Source organism: Coregonus clupeaformis, chromosome 3 (genome assembly GCF_020615455.1).
Source record: "Coregonus clupeaformis isolate EN_2021a chromosome 3, ASM2061545v1, whole genome shotgun sequence".
In the NCBI taxonomy this organism is placed as follows: Eukaryota; Metazoa; Chordata; class Actinopteri; order Salmoniformes; family Salmonidae; genus Coregonus; species Coregonus clupeaformis.
Window position 1 is genome coordinate 14,086,122 of NC_059194.1, and position 15,554 is coordinate 14,101,675.

Consider the following 15,554-nt stretch of genomic DNA (forward strand, 5'->3'; position numbering starts at 1 on the left):
ACCAGCAGCTATTTATGTATCACGGGTAAATAAGTGAATAAATGAGAAGGAAATATGAAATTAGTCAGGGTGCAAAACCCTAATATTCAAATGACATTTGCTCCAATATTCTCAAAAACAGATATGAAATGAAGACAGTAGCCTATGTTCAGTTAGCTACTGGTGACATTATTTTCAAGACAGATTTAAAAAGCAGCCATTGTCATTAACTAATGAAACAAGAACACAGTCTTTGGGAAAACAATAACGGAACTGACCACATAAAGGGGCTGGTGTTATATTTCTGAACAGTTCCAAAGACAATAGGGCATTTGGGAGGATGCTTGTCAACTTTACTGAAAATGTATTGTAAAAAATAAACTAAAGGAAATCAACAGACATTGTACAAGAATGGTTACACAATTTAATCTAGCTAGGACTACATCACCTGGTGAATAAAATAAAATGGTTGTCTCATCAAACCGACTAGGCTCCTGAACAGCAGGTATAACAAAGTGACGCATAGACATCTACTTGGTCACTGTCGTTGAGATGTTCGCATGTTGTTTCCGTCAGTAATATACTTACTGGACCTGCAGTAATCAAATACCTAGTTCTCCTCGAATTGCGTCTACAACAACGTGCATTCATTAATTCTACGATCGAGATAACAGCCATACAGAAGTCGGTAAAACTCTCCGGAAATTACGGAGCCTAGTAGGCTACATGACGGACGGAGAGAGCAGAGCAGACAAGAGGTAGCATAATGTAATACTGTAACAAAATGAATACAAGTTAGACCTTACCTCTATACTGCAAGAGAAACATTGTTTACAGTCCGTACAGCAGAGGATGGTGAGCCCTCGTCGCCTACTGTAACGCGAATCGTCAAGAATATAAATCCGTTGGATTGAGAAAGGGAGTTTGTTCTCCAGTCCGTTTCGCTCAGCAGACTGGGCTGTAGTGCGAGAATGAGGGAGGGTCTTGCAGCTCGCAGAGCCTCGCACTCACATAAACCACATTCCTGAATACATGTAACCTACGTTTACAAGTTAACAAAGTATGGCCTGCCAGATGTTACGCGCAAGGGTGTATTACTGAGAGTGGGTTAAGGGCGCCAGTGATATGCTCAAGAATATGTCAGTCCCGTTTTCCCACAGCTGACAAACTACTGTAGGCTTCACTTTGTCGGTGTCCGCAAAGGCGGACCAGTTCAAGGGACTCTGCAGGGCCATTGACAAATCATCATAGGTTCTGATCTCGATAGGTTTTGTTGTTAGACCCTAACCCGGAGTATTACATTGTAAAAATCTAAACGTTGCATTTTTATTATGGCAATCTTCATATGGAAAACATGTTAAATTACAATAGTAAATCAACCTTGAGTTGCTATAGAAGAGTGAGTGATTGAGTGAGTGTAGGTTACTTTCTAAATGTAATCCGTTACAGTTACCTGTTCAAAATGGTAAATCAGTAACAATTTTTGGATTACCCAAACTCAGTAAGGTAATCTGATTACTTTGTTACTTTTAGATTACTTTCCCTTTAAGATGAATTGGAAGACAAAAAATGAATTTAGTAATTTAACGACAACTATTACAGGATAAATCAATGTTAGAGTTTGCATAGCGGGCAATAAATGGATGTTGCATTTTACTGTGTGGGTTGGTTATGTAGGCTTCTTCTAAACCATTGCTTTCTACTACAGACATGATTAAGTTATATCTTTACATTAAAAACCAACGTCTTTCAGATTTTCCAGTCATCCCAATTCATTTAATACACCTTGATCTTCAAGAATAGGACTTGGAAATATAGATTAGCCAAATTAATTTACCTGAGCATAACCCAAAAGCTAACGATTTATTAGCCTACTCTGTCATTTATGATTTTGCTGTAATTAACGACTGATTGGGGTCATTGATTAGATTTGTAAAATAAATGCTTCCCTTATGGAATGGCATGCATCTAACACTAACTAAAAGTGCTATTTGCATTTGAAAAATGTATACCATATGCTGCATTTGCTATAGGCTTATTGTTTACGTTTTGTTGGCGACACTTGGATATCCCGATCATTTGCAGAAGTTTAAGTGTGTGTGCGAGTTTGAGCATGTGTCCGTTAGGCCTATGGGCATTTTTTATGAATCAGCACGAATTACATTGAGCAATAAAAGCCCCACTTCAATTGAACAATTGGGTTAAAATACACATTTGCATTTGTGAACAGCCATCCACAACCAAAACCATCCATTAGGCGCAAATAGCTAAATGAGAGCAGCAGCGTGAGTCACATCAATGCGCCATGTAGATATCAGTAATAAGTGATATCCGTATCGCCCCGCCCGTAGGTTACGCCACTGTCGTCGTCCTCATCTCCAAGCGTTTGTTCAAATTGAATAATCTTTGGATGCCGACAGCAGTCGCACTATTGGAAGACATAGCTTGGACTGTAGCTTACAAAAAGTTTATTGCTGCTCTTTTCCATTTGGTGTGTAATAGTGGTCTCTGACTTCTGGTCAAACTCGCTCAGGCGGAAAAAACTTGCGCCTTTTTTAAATGTTGATTTGAATGTCATTGATAAAACAGGAAAGTGTCAAATATTTTTCCCGCAAACATTCCTTCTGAATTTAAAAATAATCCTAGAAGTAATTTAATTTTTCAAAAATATCTGTAATATGTAATTTGATTACAATATTTTTCCTGGTAACGTAACAGATTCGTTTTCTTTGTTCAGTTACATGTAATCCGTTACTCCCCAACCCTGTGTGTGTTGTGATGGATTGGCTGGTGCTGCTTACATTATAGAAATAGCACTGATTAGCCTATGAATTTATTATAACAGTCTCTCTCTGTACAAGTCATTTTCAGTCTTATCTTCAGCCTTGGGAAGTGCAGTCATATGAAGACAGTTCCTTGGAGTGCCAGCTGGGGGCACCACCGTTAGCATACAAAGTTAGGTCATGTGTCATTAACGGTGATGTTCATGTGGACTGTGAGCTTCTCCCACCATGCAGCACAGAACTAAAAGCCTGATAAATAATGCACAATTTTACTGCAGGCAAGCAAGCAGAGACTGTGCGCAGTCTGGTGTGATGATTTAATCTCAGTCCTGTGAACCTCTTCACCATGGAGACAGCACTCATATCAAATAAACCTCAAAGTGTCCCTTTTCTCAGAATGAAAATGTAAGTAGGTTGAAGGAAAGGAGTAAACAACACCATTCGAAGTCCATTTCTATCTGGGTTGCCATTTCAAAAAGAAGGCAGACATCCATACTACATGAGCATACACCCACCCTCCGCCCCCCTCGGAGTAAAACCATAAAAACACATTAGTGATGGAAGACGAGCGTAGAGGGGAGTGGTCTTATCAGAGTTCCACATAGGTCCACTGAAATCAGCGGAAAGATAATGACAATCGTAAAGAGGACCAGAGATAGAGTATCATTTAACATGTTGATTGGTCACCTTCTCTGCGAGTCTAGCTTATTTGACCTCAAAGTGAAACTAGTCAAACTGGTTCACTAATACCTACATTTTCCTAAATATAGTAAATATCAAAACAACCTAAATCAAATTGGAGTGTGTAGGTTAGACTTTATTTGCACGGACTCTCTTGCACCAGCTCTATGGACTGTACCCACACACTCACACATACATAAAGTTTCACACTCTTTCACACTTCAAATACTCTGTTTATTATCTATCCTGATTGCCTAGTCACTTTTACCCCTACATACATGTACATATTACCTCAACTACCTCATACCCCTGCACATTGACTCGGTACCGGTACTCTTTGTATATAGTCTCGTTATTTTATTGTGCTACTATTTCCTTTAAAAAAAATATTATGATAAAAAAAACACTGCATTGTTGGGAAAGGGCTCATAAGCATTTCATGGTAAAGTCTACACCCGTTGTATTCGGCGCATGTGACAAATAAGATTTGACAATAACTGGGGTGTTAATCATGGCCTAATGCCACATCAAAACTGTGTAGAAATGATAAATGGACCTACATTTATATAAATCGCTTCACTGTGTCCAGCTCTCTATCAATGACAGAAACAACAGCTAGAGAGTCAGGTAGTATAAAAAGTTCCAAAAAGTGTACATAGGAGTATTTCTTCCAGATTTTGACGTCAAAGCAATACTCTATAACCAATTTTCAGTGCGGTGCTCCGGAACTCAGTGAACACCAAATGTGGCCCCCACGCAAAACTAGTTTGAAACCCCTGGTCTAGAAGTTTTAGAGACGAAAAATACGTCTGAGAAATGCTTGATGGGTCAAACAATATTATCTTCAGCCTGTCTGCACTTCCAAAAACGTATTTCAAAGCCCACACACAAGAGCTGTCAAACAGATTCCAAAGTGGAAACGAACAAGGCAAAGACTGTGTACAGAGACTGATTTTTATAAACAACCTTAACCAATTAGAGAAAGAAATGAGGCGTCTGTTGTTGGCGGAGCAGTAATGTTGCCTGCTCAGTCTGCAGAGTCATTTCCTGCATATGGAAATTGCATGGTTACAGTCAGTAGTAGCTCTTTAAGTATGGTTGTCTGTCCAGTGATCCTGCCGACCAAGGCCGGGTCTGAGGAACTATTTGGCGTAGCAGCCAGCTAGCTGCCTATCAAGCTAGCGAGGTTTTCTTGAGGGCTTGAATGCAGCCCGTGACGCGGTTAGCCATTGTGGCTGGGACGCGGATATAAAGAATGATGGAAAAAGTACTTTAAATGAAATGATGGGCAGAAAGACATTCAACTCCATCTTTCATCGAATCAAATCAAATCAAATTTTATTGGTCACATGCGCCGAATACAACAGGTGCAGACATTACAGTGAAATGCTTACTTACAGCCCTTAACCAACAGTGCATTTATTTTAAACAAAAAAAGTAAAAATAAAACAACAAAAAAAGTGTTGAGAAAAAAAAGAGCAGTAAAATAAAGTGACAGTAGGGAGGCTATATATACAGGGGGGTACCGTTGCAGAGTCAATGTGCGGGGGCACCGGCTAGTTGAGGTAATATGTACATGTGGGTAGAGTTAAAGTGACTATGCATAAATACTTAACAGAGTAGCAGCAGCGTAAAAAAGATGGGGTGGGGGGGCAGTGCAAATAGTCCGGGTAGCCATGATTAGCTGTTCAGGAGTCTTATGGCTTGGGGGTAGAAGCTGTTGAGAAGTCTTTTGGACCTAGACTTGGCACTCCGGTACCGCTTGTCGTGCGGTAGCGAGAGAGAGAGAACAGTCTATGACTAGGGTGGCTGGAGTCTTTGACAATTTTGAGGGCCTTCCTCTGACACCGCCTGGTATAGAGGTCCTGGATGGCAGGAAGCTTTGCCCCAGTGATGTACTGGGCCGTACGCACTACCCTCTGTAGTGCCTTGCGGTCGGAGGCCAAGCAGTTGCCATACCAGGCGGTGATGCAACCAGTCAGGATGCTCTCGATGGTGCAGCTGTAGAATTTTTTGAGGATCTGAGGACCCATGCCAAATCTTTTTCAGTCTCCTGAGGGGGAATAGGTTTTGTCGTGCCCTCTTCACGACTGTCTTGGTGTGTTTGGACCATGATAGTTCGTTGGTGATGTGGACACCAAGGAACTTGAAGCTCTCAACCAGTTCCACTACAGCCCCGTCGATGAGAATGGGGGGCGTGCTCAGTCCTCTTTTTTTTTCCTGTAGTCCACAATCATCTCCTTTGTCTTGGTCACGTTGAGGGAGAGGTTGTTGTCCTGGCACCACACGGCCAGATCTCTGACCTCCTCCCTATAGGCTGTCTCATCGTTGTCGGTGATCAGGCCTACCACTGTTGTGTCGTCGGCAAACTTAATGATGGTGTTGGAGTCGTGCCTGGCCATGCAGTCATGGGTGAACAGAGAGTACAGGAGGGGACTGAGCACGCACCCCTGAGGGGCCCCGTGTTGAGGATCAGTGTGGCAGATGTGTTGTTACCTACCCTTACCACCTGAGGGCGGCCCGTCAGGAAGTCCAGGATCCAGTTGCAGAGGGAGGTGTTTAGTCCCAGGATCCTTAGCTTAGTGATGAGCTTAGAGGGCACTATGGTGTTGAATGCTGAGCTGTAGTCAATGAATAGCATTCTCACGTAGGTGTTCCTCTTGTCCAGGTGGGAAAGGGCAGTGTGGAGTGCAATAGAGATTGCATCATCTGTGGATCTGTTGGGGGCGGTATGCAAATTGGAGTGGGTCTAGGGTTTCTGGGATAATGCTGTTGATGTGAGCCATGACCAGCCTTTCAAAGCACTTCATGGCTACAGACGTCAGTGCTACGGGTCGGTAGTCATTTAGGCAGGTTATCTTAGAGTCCTTGGGCACGGGGACTATGGTGGTCTGCTTGAAACATGTTGGTATTACAGACTCAGTCAGGGACATGTTGAAAATGTCAGTGAAGACACTTGCCAGTTGGTCAGCACATGCTCGGAGTACACGTCCTGGTAATCCGTCTGGCCCTGCGGCCTTGTGAATGTTGACCTGCTTAAAAGTCTTACTCACATCGGCTACGGAGAGCGTGATCACATAGTCATCCGGAACAGCTGGTGCTCTCACATGCTTCAGTGTTGCTTGCCTCGGCGAGCATAGAAGTGGTTTAGCTCGTCTGGTAGGCTTGTGTCACTGGGCAGCTCGCGGCTGTGCTTCCCTTTGTAGTCTGTAATAGTTTTCAAGCCCTGCCACATCCGACGAGCGTCAGAGCCAGTGTAGTACGATTCAATCTTAGACCTGTATTGACTCTTTGCCTGTTTGATGGTTCGTCGGAGGTCATAGCGGGATTTCTTATAAGCGTCCGGGTTAGAGTCCCGTTCCTTGAAGCGGCAGCTCTACCCTTTAGCTCAGTGCGGATGTTTCCTGTAATCCATGGCTTCTGGTTGGGGTATGTACGTCACGGTCACTGTGGGGACGACATCATCGATGCACTTATTGATGAAGCCAGTGACTGATGTGGTGTACTCCTCAATGCTGTCTGAAGAATCCCGGAACATGTTCCAGTCTGTGCTAGCAAAACAGTCCTGTAGCTTAGCATCTGCGTCATCTGACCACTTTTTTATTAACCGAGTCACTGGTGCTTCCTGCTTTAGTTTTTGCTTATAAGCAGGAATCAGGAGGATAGAGTTATGGTCAGATTTGCCAAATGGAGGGCGAGGGAGAGCTTTGTATGCGTCTCTGTGTGTGGAGTAAAGGTGGTCTAGAGTTTTTTTCCCTCTGGTTGCACATTTAACATGCTGGTAGAAATTAGGTAGAACGGATGTAAGTTTCCCTGCATTAAAGTCCCCGGCCACTAGGAGCGCTGCATCTGGATGAGCGTTTTCCTGTTGATTAATGGCCTTGTACAACTCATTCAGTGCAATCTTAATGCCAGCATTGGTTTGTGGTGGTAAATAGACAGCTATGAAAAATAGATGAAAACTCTCTTGGTAAATAGTGTGGTCTACAGCTTATCATAAGATACTCTACCTCAGGCGAGCAAAACCTCGAGACTTCCTTGATGGCTTATTCATCACAAAACCATTTGATGTTGCCAATTATTTTAATGATTACTTCATTGGCAAAGTGGGCAAACTTAGGCAGGAAATGCCAACAACGAACAGTGAGCCATCGTATTCATGCATAAAAAAAACAAATAATGAAAGAAAATAATTGCAAATTTTAATTTTGTAAAAGTTTAGTGTAGAAGTGGGGAAATTATTGTTATCGATCGATAATGACAAACCTCCTGGCATTGACAACTTAGATGGAAAGCTACTGAGGATGGTAACTGACTCTATAGCCACTCTCCTATCTGTCATATATTTAATCTAAGCCTAGAGGAAAGTCTTTGTCCTCAGGCCTGGAGGGAAGCCAAAGTCATTCCTCTAACCAAGAGTGGTAAAGCTGGTTCTAACAGCAGACCTATAAGCTTGCTGCCAACTCTTAGAAAACTGTAGGAAAAAATTGTTTGACCAAATACAATGTTGTTAATTTGTTTACAGAGAAATAGCAGACTTTAAGCATGCTTATAGAGAAGGGCACTCAACATGTACTGCACTGACACTGATGATTGGTTGAAATAAATTGATAATAAGAAGATTGTGGGGAGCTGTACTGTTAGATTTCATTGCAGCCTTTGATATTATTGACCGTAAGCTGTTGTTTGCTTTTCAACCTCCGCCATATCGTGGATTCAGAGCTATCTATCTAATAGAACTCAGAGGGTTGTCTTTAATGGAAGCTTCTCGAATGTCAAACATGTAAAGTGTGGTGTACCGCAGGGCAGCTCTCTAGGCCCTCTTTTCTATTTTTACCAATGACCTACCACTGGCATTAAACAAAGCATGTGTGTCCATGTATGCTGATGATTCAACCATATATGTATCAGCAGCCACTGCTAATGCAGTCACTGAAACCCTTAACAAAGAGTTGGGTGGCCAGTAATAAACCAGGAATGGGTGGCCAGTAATAAACCAGCCCTGAACATCTCTAAAACTAAGACCATTGTATTTGGTACAAATCATTCCTTAAGTTCTAGACCTCAGCTGAATCTGGTAATGAATAAAACAAATAAAAAATAAAGTGTATGCACTCACTAACTGTAAGTTGCTCTGGATAAGAGCGTCTGCTAAATGACAAAAATTTTAATGTTGTATGTCACAGCAACAACAACAAAAAGTAATTAGAGCCAAAAGTCAATGTATAAACAAATTCTAAAGATGACATGTTAAGAGTCAAATTGGTGCATGGCAAGTGACTCATCATCCATATTAGAGGGTGTAAATAAGTATGACTATAATACATCTTATTACACCCTCAAAATCGTAAGGAGAATGTACTGGAAGGAACACAAAGGAAGATGTGGTATTGAGTTCAGTTCACAGTTTTAAAGGACAGCCAAATCTGTTGCGCAGCCCCTTGACCCAAAGCAGTTTTTAAAAGCTGACATTAACTAGCTTTGTCTGATGGTCCGGGATCTCATGGATCCTCAAACAGATGCCCTCTATTTGGACTCAATCAGCAGGCGTGTTACTGAAATTGTTTTCTGACAGGTTACATACAGTATGGTAAGATCTAAAAAGGCTTCCAAGTAGCTGCATTGGATGGAGCTGCTGAAACACTCATTCAGATAGCCCCTTTTTCTGTGTCCTCGTTTCTCGCCAGAACAGACTGGTCATAAATAAACTAAATGCTTCACAGACTGAATTAAATTACTTCTATCACCAAATAGAAAATGAAAGAGAGTGTGCTCTTATTCAGTTTGTTTCTCCCTAGGCTTAAGGGACGGTGTTTCTGTTTATCCGTTTTTCAAACAATGATGTTCTTTCATTTACTTACTTGGTTCAAGAGTGCATTTCAAATCAAATACTAATTTGCCTTTTTGCTACAACAGATTAAAATAAATCTTCCTTGGTTTTTATGGTTAGCATTGTACATTAGTGGTCCTCTTCAGCCAAATGAACTGTGTGGCTTGAATGAGGGGTATGATAAATCAGTCATTTTGCTGGAGCATTTCCACTCCCACAAAAAATGTGGGGGAAAAAGACACTGCCATGACAAAAAAAGATTTTGGGAGCCAACTCTTCAATCACTGGGTCATAAATCTAATTAGAAATTGCAGAGTGCAACGAGATATCAGCCAGTCCATTTCCATACTACATCTTTGAGCTGGAATATCAGCCAGTTGATCACCTAGTCTAAGAGACACCTGCTGAACAACAAGTAACTTGTTTAGTTAAGATGGAGATATTTTGTCTCATTAATTATTGAAGACATTCAGAGCATAAGAAAGACAAATTAACACCTCACTGACTTCTGAAATGGTTGTGATTCATTTTTTTCAGTCTTCTTCTGATCAAACATTTTCTATATTTTCCTCTTTTGACAAAATAAAAAAAGCTCATCTCTGAAAGAAAAGGGTTCCTGGGGTATGGATTCAAAGATGTCTCCAATAGACACTGTATTGCTCTAATGTGGTCCCTCTGTAAATGTTGAACCATCACACAGAGAGAAGCTGTAAATCACAGATGGCTCAGTCTCTCCACAGGCCTTTATATCCCCTCTCAGTAGATTGTAAATCGGATGCCTTGTGTTGTATTGTCTGCATTTAGCGATTCTAGAATTTATGATGCCCCTGGCACACAGTGGAATCATAAGAGTAGATAGTGTAGAATGCTATACTAATATGCCCTTTCCAATCAAACAGAGGTGTCAGATCACAGCTCTCCCAAGCTTTCAGAGTTTGAGTGCGGATGATATTTAAAGGTTCTGCTCACCAGAAAGCCTGCCAGAGTTTAAAGGACTGCGCTGATATTTGGTGTCATCCATTTTGAGATCAATGAAACGTACCATTATAGCTCAGACCGGGAGGGAAAAATTTCAGATCTAATGATTCATAGTGTTTCATTAGCTCCACTGCCCTTTGTGGATGGAGAGACTGCCCATAGATCTGAACCAGAGCTAAGGATGGAGCCCTCCCTTCTTTCACCACATACTCTGTCCCTCTATTTCTTTCTCACTATCCCTCCTTACTTTGGACCCTGTATCTCACACTCTCCCTTCTCTCTTTTCCTCCTCCCTGTTTCCCACCTTCACGTTGAGTGCTGGTTAGTAGATAATCATCTGGACAGGATCCCCAACCACGGAAGAGAGACTGGGGCTGTGGAGTTGTGTGTTCCAGAACCTTCTGCTGAAATCACATTTTTCTCGGGTGAGAAGGGGAAGCCTTGGCAACATTCTGTAAATTGGATTAAGTCCAAGTTCCAGAGGCAAGCTGATCTCCAGGAAGTTCCCCCCCAGCATGAATATTGATGGAAGCGGGTTTCATACAGAGTGCAGAATACATCTTTACCTCATTCTACAGCTGAACTCCTGTCAACAGCAGGTGCTCCTCACCATCAGTTAGATTCCACACTGGTCATTGTGCTCAGATTCACCATCCAAACACACCATTAACCAAAAAACTGAAGAGAGGGGAAGGGGAATGGAATTATTTGTGTTTGCACAACACAGTATGTAGACTGGAGTGCAGCAAGTCCTCTATTACACAATCACAAGTGTTCCATCAGTACAAGTGGGTATTCTAATGCGTTTTGGCAGCGGAGATGTGCAGCGAGCTGTGGTCCAGGCACCAAATGTGCCATCTGCCCAGATGAGCATCAGAAACTCTGGCCCTTATTCAACATTAACAGCGGTCTGACAAGCTTGGTGAATCAGACTCAAGGTCAAGTGTTGAAAACTCAGCAAAAAACAGACAAACTATTTCATAACCAGGGGCTCAGCCCTGAAGACCAGGGGCTAATGGGGGACCCACAAACCATTGTATTTGCGGCTCTGAGAAAAACATAGCCTTTTCTAAAATAATTTCCTGCTATTCTACGTCATTTTACACATTACAATAATATTTTTATACCATGAAAATGACAAGATACTGACTTCGACATACTGAGATCAATAAAACGAACGACACATATCTTAAATGCAACCAATAGCATAGGCCAATGAAAAGAGTGTATACACAGACTGTAGGCCTACAATATGAGGAAATAATAGTCCACTAACTTTCCAGTGGCACTCACTTATGCAAGGTCCTGGTGACATCCCTGACAAGCAATGAAAACCAAATTTATCCTCTATGCTTCAAAAAAATATATTGGGGCATGAAGGCTGCACCTACAGAAGGGAACGACAGACCGCAAATAAGTGCTTCTGGAAGTGCACCGAATAAGATGCCTTCGAATGCAGAGGTCGCATAACGCTCACTAACAGGGTTATCTCCAAGTTATGCTGGATACGCAGTCCCTTCAGTGCCCGGAACATCACCTGGAGAAGGGAGCTCATGTCATACTTTCAGGCAACATGGGTTGGGGAGAGGGTTGGACACATTAGAAGAAAGCCAATGTTTCCCGTAGGAACAGTGGGGAAAAAAGTAGTCAGCCACCAATTGTGCAAGTTCTCCCACTTAAAAAGATGAGAGAGGCCTGTAATTTTCATCATAGGTACACGTCAACTATGACAGACAAATTGAGAAAAAATTCCAGAAAATCACATTGTAGGATTTTTTATGAATTGATTTGCAAATAATGGTGGAAAATAAGTATTTGGTCACCTACAAACAAGCAAGATTTCTGGCTCTCACAGACCTGTAACTTCTTCTTTAAGAGGCTCCTCTGTCCTCCACTCGTTACCTGTATTAATGGCACCTGTTTGAACTTGTTATCAGTATAAAAGACACCTGTCCACAACCTCAAACAGTCACACTCCAAACTCCACTATGGCCAAGACCAAAGAGCTGTCAAAGGACACCAGAAACAAAATTGTAGACCTGCACCAGGCTGGGAAGACTGAATCTGCAATAGGTAAGCAGCTTGGTTTGAAGAAATCAACTGTGGGAGCAATTATTAGGAAATGGAAGACATACAAGACCACTGATAATTTCCCTCGATCTGGGGCTCCACGCAAGATCTCACCCCGTGGGGTCAAAATGATCACAAGAACGGTGAGCAAAAATCCCAGAACCACACGGGGGGACCTAGTGAATGACCTGCAGAGAGCTGGGACCAAAGTAACAAAGCCTACCATCAGTAACACACTACGCCGCCAGGGACTCAAATCCTGCAGTGCGAGACGTGTCCCCCTGCTTAAGCCAGTACGTCCAGGCCCGTCTGAAGTTTGCTAGAGTGCATTTGGATGATCCAGAAGAGGATTGGGAGAATGTCATATGGTCAGATGAAACCAAAATAGAACTTTTTTGGTAAAAACTCAACTCGTCGTGTTTGGAGGACAAAGAATGCTGAGTTGCATCCAAAAGAACACCATACCTACTGTGAAGCATGGGGGTGGAAACATCATGCTTTGGGGCTGTTTTTCTGCAAAGGGACCAGGACGACTGATCCGTGTAAAGGAAAGAATGAATGGGGCCATGTATCGTGAGATTTTGAGTGAAAACCTCCTTCCATCAGCAAGGGCATTGAAGATGAAACGTGGCTGGGTCTTTCAGCATGACAATGATCCCAAACACACCGCCCGGGCAACGAAGGAGTGGCTTCGTAAGAAGCATTTCAAGGTCCTGGAGTGGCCTAGCCAGTCTCCAGATCTCAACCCCATAGAAAATCTTTGGAGGGAGTTGAAAGTCCGTGTTGCCCAGCGACAGCCCCAAAACATCACTGCTCTAGAGGAGATCTGCATGGAGGAATGGGCCAAAATACCAGCAACAGTGTGTGAAAACCTTGTGAAGACTTACAGAAAACGTTTGACCTGTGTCATTGCCAACAAAGGGTATATAACAAAGTATTGAGAAACTTTTGTTATTGACCAAATACTTATTTTCCACCATCATTTGCAAATAAATTCATTAAAAATCCTACAATGTGATTTTCTGGAATGTTTTTTCTCATTTTGTCTGTCATAGTTGACGTGTACCTATGATGAAAATTACAGGCCTCTCTCATCTTTTTAAGTGGGAGAACTTGCACAATTGGTGGCTGACTAAATACTTTTTTTCCCCACTGTATGTCTTGTTTAACATAATAATGGCTTTATTATTCTTATTATTGATGACAGCATGCCCAAGGCCAATAACATGGTTGATAATCTACTACATTGCTGTCCTGGAAGAATTGGTGAAGACCAACAATGGAGTGGAGTGCTGGTATCGAACATTTTTGACGAATCTTGGCGCTACCTACCCCACCATTTGGAAGTTCATCGAGAAATTGCAAGAAATTGCAATGACAGAAGCAAATAGGTGAAATGAGAATGGAGCAGCAACTTGCTGGCGTTTCACAGCCATGGCAAAGACCCTGCTACCGCAAGCAACAGAAGGATCTGAAGTCATTGGTTTAGAAGTACACCACGACTGAAAGGCTGGAGTCTTACCTGAAGAGTGTTGCCTACAATTCTACGTTTCAGTTGTGAATACTCCAAAATCCATCTGATAAAAATGAGCACCTAGTCTACTTGGACACTTCTTCATGACACAGGCCCTGGGCAAAGGGTGGCAGCGAAGCTAATTTCAACCCTTTCAATGACTCCAAAATCCTTATGAAACCAGAACATTAAGCACATTCTTGAAAGATTTGTTCTTGAACTTGTTTTTATGGCACTCTTACTTTTTGAATTGCATTGTCATGGGCCTCCTGTAGCTCAGTTGGTAGAGCATGGCGCTTGTCATGTAGCCTACTCTTATTTTTTGAATTTTGGGATTATTTGAAATAAATGTTTTAGGCCTACTTATTATTTTGCTAAGCTTTTGTGTTGATAAATAAAAGTTTTATAGCGAATGGTTGGTTTTAATGGATGGCGTAAAAACTAGATAAAAAGAAAATGTTATTTAAAAAGAAAATGCATTGTAGAATCTAGATATTGGCTGTTTTTAGCCTTCAGCCTTTATATAACCATATGAACAAATGTACACTACCGTTCAAAAGTTTGGGGTCACTTAGAAATGTCCTTGTTTTCCATGAAAACATACATGAAATGAGTTTGAATAGGAAATATAGCAAAATGCATAGGAAATGTAGTCATTGACAAGGATAGAAATAATGATTTTTAATATAAATTATAATTGTGTCCTTCAAACTTTGCTTTCGGCAAAGAATCCTCCATTTGCGGCAATTACAGCCTTGCAGACCTTTGGCATTCTAGTTGTCAATTTGTTGAGGTAATCTGAAGAGATTTCCCCCCATGCTTCCTGAAGCACCTGCCACAAGTTGGATTGGCTTGATGGGCACTTCTTACGTACCATACGGTCAAGCTGCTCCCACAACAGCTCAATAGGGTTGAGATCTGGTGACTGTGCTGGCCACTCCATTATAGACAGAATACCAGCTGACTGCTTCTTCCCTAAATAGTTATTGCATAGTTTGGAGCAGTGCTTTGGGTCATTGTCCTGTTGTAGGGGGAAATCGGCTCCGATCAAGCGCCGTCCATAGGGTATGGCATGGCATTGCAAAATGGAGGGATAGCCTTCCTTCTTCAAGATCCCCTTTACCCTGTACAAATCTAACACTTTACCACCACCAAAGCACCCCCAGACCATCACATTGCCTCCACCATGCTTGACAGATGGCATCAAGCACTCCTACAGCATTTTTTCATTTGGTCTGCGTCTCACAAATGTTCTTTTTTGTGATCCGAACACCTCAAACTTTGATTTGTCTGTCCATAACACTTTTTTCCAATCTTCCTCTGTCCAGTGTGTGTTCTTTTGCCCATCTTAATCTTTTATTTTTACTGGCCAGCCTGAGATATGGCTTTTTCTTTGCAACTCTGCCTAGAAGGTCAGCATCCCGGAGTCGCCTCTTCACTGTTGACGTTGAGACTGGTGTTTTGCGGGTACTATTTCATGAAGCTGCCAGTTGAGGCGTCTGTTTCTCAAACTAGACACTAATGTATTTGTCCTCTTGCTCAGTTGTGCACCGGGGCCTCCCACTCCTCTTTCTATTCTGGTTAGAGCCAGTTTGCGCTGTTCTGTGAAGGGAGTAGTACACAGCGTTGTACGAGATCTTCAGTTTCTTGGCAATTTCTCGCATGGAATAGCCTTCATTTCTCAGAACAAGAATAGACTGATGAGTTTCAGAAGAAAGTT

The 15,554-nt window shown here is 42.1% G+C and overlaps 1 protein-coding gene across 4 annotated transcripts in view; it reads right to left on the minus strand.

Moving 5' to 3' along the window:
* LOC121540806 (ecto-NOX disulfide-thiol exchanger 2) overlaps positions 1-15,554 on the minus strand; it is a 284,655-nt gene that overhangs the window by 201,711 nt on the left and 67,390 nt on the right. Inside the window, exon 1 of one of the 4 annotated variants that reach the window (XM_041849931.2) lies at positions 786-937. The exons of the other annotated variants lie outside the window; for them this stretch is intronic. Coding sequence (XP_041705865.1) covers positions 786-807 — 22 coding nt within the window. The 5' untranslated portion in view covers positions 808-937. Of the gene's footprint in view, positions 1-785; positions 938-15,554 lie in introns of those variants that run through there. 4 annotated transcript variants of the gene reach the window in all.